General features: G+C 53.8%; 1 protein-coding gene and 1 long non-coding RNA gene across 3 annotated transcripts in view; one reads left to right on the top strand and one right to left on the bottom strand.

Annotated features, from left to right (window-relative positions):
* Positions 1-8: 8 nt before the first annotated feature.
* Positions 9-2,557, bottom strand: LOC104992691. The gene is made up of 3 exons (XR_825732.1): positions 2,448-2,557; positions 1,797-1,934; positions 9-181 (listed from the first exon to the last, which is right to left on the bottom strand). It is a non-coding gene; the product is annotated as an uncharacterized LOC104992691 (long non-coding RNA).
* An 84-nt stretch (positions 2,558-2,641) lies between these two features.
* IL12RB1 (interleukin 12 receptor, beta 1) overlaps positions 2,642-5,426 on the top strand; it is a 17,702-nt gene continuing 14,917 nt past the window's right edge. For both annotated transcript variants that reach the window (XM_010845660.1, XM_010845659.1), the window contains exons 1-3: positions 2,642-2,821; positions 3,960-4,022; positions 4,923-5,040. In XM_010845660.1, the coding sequence (XP_010843962.1) occupies positions 2,761-2,821; positions 3,960-4,022; positions 4,923-5,040 (242 nt within the window). In that variant the 5' untranslated portion in view covers positions 2,642-2,760. The remainder of the gene's footprint in view (positions 2,822-3,959; positions 4,023-4,922; positions 5,041-5,426) is intronic.

Below are 5,426 nucleotides of genomic sequence, written 5' to 3'. Positions count from 1 at the left end.
GGGGCATCTGAAAGTGGGACGGTGCTGGGGACGTACCTCAGTTGTGCTTCTGGGGCAGCTGGGAGGGCTTCCTGAAGTAGGTGGCAGGCAGGCAAGGCAGGCCAAGAGAGGTGGGCGTACAAAGATTTGACACGGGGAAGGTGGGCTGCGGTGAACCTCAGGGTGAGCCTCCAACTGTGACCTCAATAAGGGTAGAAACAACACCTCACACGTGGCTGGACTCCTGCTCATACTGCTGCCACAGTTCCTTGGGGAAAAGCCCAGCCCTTCAGCTCAGCAGTCAAGGGTCTGGTCCACTCTGCCATCTTCATCTCTCACATGGAGCCCCAGACCTGCCAGTTCATCTTGGTGTTCCCCAAAGCGCGTCCCCCAGACTTTTGCTTCTCCTTTGACCTCTGTTGGGAATGCCCTTTAGCTCTACAAAGCCAGTTTAATACTTCCCTTCTCTGGGCAGCCCTCTCTGGTCCCCCTCAGAGCCCCCCAACCTCTACCCCTCCCTGCAGCCAGCCCCTAACCCCCAAGGAGCTGCGAGCATCTGTGTCTAGCTCTGCTCCACCCCCTTGATGTTTTTTCAGTGGCTGCTTTAGCTTGGGGGGATGGGAAAGAGGTGTGATAAGAGCAGAGGTCACTGAGAGCCCCCAAAGAATGACAAATCGTACTGGCTGTCTGGTGGGCAGCAACCCTTGTTTATCCTTGGGCTCAGTTGCGCAGTCATGTCTGACTCTTTGTGACCCCATGGACTGCAGCCCATAGGCTCCTCCATCCATGGGATTTTCCAGGCAAGAATATTGGAGTGGGTGGCCACTTCCTTCTCCAGGGCATCTTCCTGACCCAGGGATGGAACCCGCGTCTCTTGTGTCTCCTGTATTGCAGGTGGATTCTTTACCGCTGAGCCCCTGGGGAAGCCCCATTTATCCTCACTTTAGCCCATTTGCAGATGAGGAAGCTGAAGCGTGGGAGGCCTGACTTTCCTGGGGATAGGAGGTAGCCCTAGGGCATGAGCCTTGCTCATGGAAGCTCAGCCCCACTGTGTGGGGGGCTCTGCCTCGGTTTGCATCTATGTCTTTACCTCTAGCCAGGGCCCTGAGTAGGCTGAGTGTCTCTGGACTCAGTCTTTCCATCTGTAAAATGGGGCGCCTGGGATAAGAGTCTCAGGATCACTGAGGGGGGGCCCATTGATTTACCCTATCTCCAGTGGTCTCTTCCATCTTTATATTTCTCTCTGTGTGTCTCTCTCATTTCTCTCACTCTGTCTCTGCCCCTCCCCCAGACCTCACAGCTACTCCGCCCCTGGCCTGGCCTGGGCCCTGCTGCCAGTGAAGGCTGTTCTGTACAGGATCACAGGGTCCCCGTCCCCACTGTGCCAGGCCTGGAACACTGCCTCTTTGTTCCAATGGCTCTGACTTCATGGCCTGCTGGGCGCCTGACCCTGGCCGGCCCAGCTGCCTCTCGGAACTGGCTCTCAGAAAAAGTGCTTCCTCCCAGCCACCCCGGGCCTCAGTTTCCCCAGATGCTTTTCCCCAGGAGAGACCCTTATCCTGTTTTTTTGTCCACCTGGGTTCTGAGAACAGCTTTTTTTTTTTAAAGGTGAAAATCACACAACATATAATGAACTGTGTTAATATATACAATTCAGTGGCACTGAGAACATTCACCATATTGTACAATGATCACCTCTATTTAGTTCCAAAACATTTCCAGCATCCCCAAAGGCAACCCCATCCCCGTGAACAGTTACTCCTCATCCCCTCCCCAGCCCCTGGCAATCATTCTACCTTCTGTCTCTGTGGATTTACCTGTTCTGGACGTTTCGTATATACAGAATCATACAACATGTGGGCTGCTGGGTCTGACTTTTTCCACTCAGGATGTTGCTTGGGGGTGCTATCCACTTTTTGTAACATGAATCAGCTCTTCTCTGTGGACATTTTGGACTTTTGTTGACAGTGGGGAGAGAAGATCAGAAACTGAGACAACGCCTCCCCACCCCAGTCCCCAGCCTCCCCGTCTCTGGCAGAGAAACAGATACAGAGAAAAGACTAAGTTGAATCTAAAGGAAACAAGGAAATTCTTCAGACACGGGACCCAGGGTGCCCTGAGGTTTGAGTCTGGGAAACAATGAGGTGGACATTTTGGGGGGGGTCCAGCCTACAGAATACACTTCATAACAATTTTTCAGCAGAGTGAACTCTGACGTCCAAAGGCCCCTGGCCTCTCATTGAGCTCCTGGATCTCAGAAGTGGGCCAGAGAGGCCTGGCTGCCGCCGCCAAGTCACTTCAGTCGTGTCCGACTCTGTGCGACCCCAGAGACGGGAGCCCACCAGGTTCCCCCATCCCTGGGATTCTCCAGGCAAGAACACTGGAGTGGGCCGCCATTGCCTTCTCTCAGAGAGAGCTGGAGACCTAGCCAAGTACACAGAGCCCCAGGCCACCCACGGGGTTCTCACCTGGTGTCCGGCTCCCGTCTGGAGCCAGCAGAGAAGACCCCAGACCCTCAGGGGGTATAGCTCAGGGTCTAGGGCTCAGGTGGGTTTGTGGCCTAGATGAGGCCACCACCCCCAAGCTGACTTCCTGGGTTTCTCTTTCACTTTGACTTGCCCTGGGAGGGGCCATGTCTCATAACTTTTTTTTTTTTTTTTAATCTCTTTAGTCTTTCTTTATCAGCTTCAGCGTGTTCCTGGGTGAGGAAAGACCCGGTGGCTGGGGCCTCACCGGCAGCACAGAAGTTCATCTGGGGCTGCTGCCCTCTTCAAGGACTGGATGGGGCAATGGGGGTTCAGGCTGGTTGCCCTCCTTCTCCTCTTGTGCCACAGACAGGGCGGTGAGTCCCCTCCCCTGACAATTCGCCTCTTCTTATTGGGGGTGGTGGGGTTGTGTGTATGTGGAGGGCTAGTTCCAGGGTTAGTTCCGTGTCTTTGTGCCTCAGTCTTTCCCTCTGTCAAATGGGACATCAGTAATTTTGACTTCTGATGTCAGGCTTGGGCATTTCCTCTCCGGTCTTAATTTTTGACTTCTAATGTCAGGCTTGGGCATTTCCTCTCCGGTCTTAATTTTGTCTGCTGTATTTTGTGCTTAGTCACTCAGTCATGTCCCACTCTTTGTGACCCCATGGACTGTAGCCCACCAGGCTCTTCTGCCACTGGGGTTTCTCCAGGCAAGAATACTGGAGTGGGTTGCCATGCCCTCTTCCAGGGGATCTTCCTGACCCAGAAATCGAAGCAGGGTCTCCTGAACTGCAGGCAGATTCTTTACCAGCTGAGCTACCATGGTGGAGTGGGCTAAATCTCTGAATCTTTCCCACTTGCCAGAGTTTAGTGAGGAGTAGCTAAGGAAGGGAAAAAGAGCAAGTATGTATATAATAGATATGTATCTAGTGTGTGTAACATACATACTCTCTCTCCATCTTGTGGACTCCAACGGGAAAGGACTCAGCCCTTTCCAAGAGCCAAGTCTGGACTCCGATCCCAACTCTGCTGTTGCATAAACTTGGATAACTTCCTTGTGCCTCAGTTTCCCTCTCTGTAAACTGGAGATCAGCAAGGTTTTGGGACTTTTGGAGGTCAGGCAGGCCTAGAGACCAGCAAAAGGGAGGGGGCAGAGGACACCGAGTTGCTTTAGAGGAGCAGCCTGAGAAGCAGATGGCTGAATGGATGGATGAATGGATGGGCAGATGCATGGATGGGTGAGTAAATGGATAGATGAGTGGATGAATGAATGGATGTATAGGCAAGTGGGTGGGTGGATGGATGATGGATGTGCAGGTAGATGGAAAGATGGATAGATGACTGGATGGATAGATAAGTGGATGGGAGGATGGACAGATGGATAGAAAGCTGGATGGATGGGTGGGGGGTGCATAGGTGGGAAAGTGGATAGGTGTGTGGATGACCCCTGGGTGAGCGCCTCTCCCTCTGCAGTGAAAGGCTGAGACCGTCATTATCTCTTCATTGCCTTTGCAGCTGAAGCCTGCAGTACCGTCGGATGCTGTTTTCAGAACCCACCATACCCAGATGCAGACTCAGGTCTGGGCAGTTCCCCATCGTGGAAGGGAGGGCTGCTGGGCTCTGACTGACTCCTCCCTAGCAGCCCCTCCCTTAGCTCCTTCCTGCTCAGCCCAAGACTGGGGTCTTGGGAGCCCTGCCCTGACGTCCTGACAGCCTGTCCTCATCAAACTCAGTGCAGTCATCCACCTCTGTAAGCTTTGTCTGCCCCCTAACAGAGTCACAGGACTGTGTGTCTGTCCGGACTGGTCAGCATGTGGGGTTAAGCAGCCGCTAAATATTTTGCCTCCCCTGAAGCAAGCATTGCTGGAACACTCATGCTTATAACAAATTCACTGATCTGCCCCTGGGCAGGCGTTTCATCTATTCTTTTGTTCAAGAGATATTTACTGAACAGTTACTATGTGCAGACACGGTCCTGGATGTGAAGGAATCAGCTGCGAACCCAGCTGTCCTCTGGGGTCACAACCTAGTGCAGGGGGTGGACGACAGTCACACTAATGCATATCCTGTGTATAATGATGTGCTATGAAATAAACAGAGCAGAGTGGGAGGTGGAGAGGGAAGGGGCTGCTTCAAATAACCTAGTGTTTGAGGCGGTGACTCTGCAGGAGAAATTGGAATGTGATGATTTGGGGCAAGGGTGTTTCAGGCAGAGGGCACAGCACATGCGAAGGCCCCGAGGTAGGAGTGAGTCTGATACGTTTGAACACCAGGGAGGAGGTTGAAGTGGCTGGAGCAGGAAGTGCAGGGGAGATGGCAGGAGACAGGTGGGAAGGGCAGTGGAAGGTGCTGGAAGCCACAGCGCATTTAAGCTGGGGTACTACTGGGTTACATAAGTGTCACAAAGATACCTCCCTGAGTTGAGTCAGTGTGGGGACACCCCCTCCCTGACACTGTAGCCTATTCTCAAACCTCCAGGCTCAGCTTCAGGCCCCAGGGCCCCAAGCTGCTACCGGGTGTTCAGCAGCGCTGGTTATGAATGTTCCTGGGAGTACGAGGGCCCTGCAGCTGGAGTCAGCCACTTCCTCAGATGCTGGTGAGGACCCTACCCTTTACTCCGCAATGGCTGCCTCTGCTCTCGGGGTCTGTGCCCCTTCCTGGGCCTTGGCTGGGGCTCCGTGTTGTGGGCGCTCAGCACAGGTGGGTACCCAGTTTGGGCGGCAGTTAGGACCCCTCTGTCCTTCCTTCCTCCTCGCCCTCTCACTGACTCATACTTCTATTCACTCATCCACCCATTCATTTCTTCCTTCCCTCCGTGACAGGCTTTGTTAGGAGACTCTGGGGTCCTCTAAAACCCTTAGTCCCAGGCTGATCCCCAAGAAGCCCCCAGGCTGGGAGGAGGGGTGGAAGGGGCAGGAAAGGACAGTGGGTTGTGATGCACGTCATCCACCACGGCCGCCGAGACCCAGCACCAATACCTTC

Source organism: Bison bison, unplaced genomic scaffold (assembly GCF_000754665.1).
Source record: "Bison bison bison isolate TAMUID 2011002044 unplaced genomic scaffold, Bison_UMD1.0 scf7180017864221, whole genome shotgun sequence".
Classification (NCBI taxonomy): Eukaryota; Metazoa; Chordata; class Mammalia; order Artiodactyla; family Bovidae; genus Bison; species Bison bison.
The sequence above is the reverse complement of the archived record's forward strand: the minus strand, read 5'-3'. Positions and strand labels throughout refer to the sequence as shown.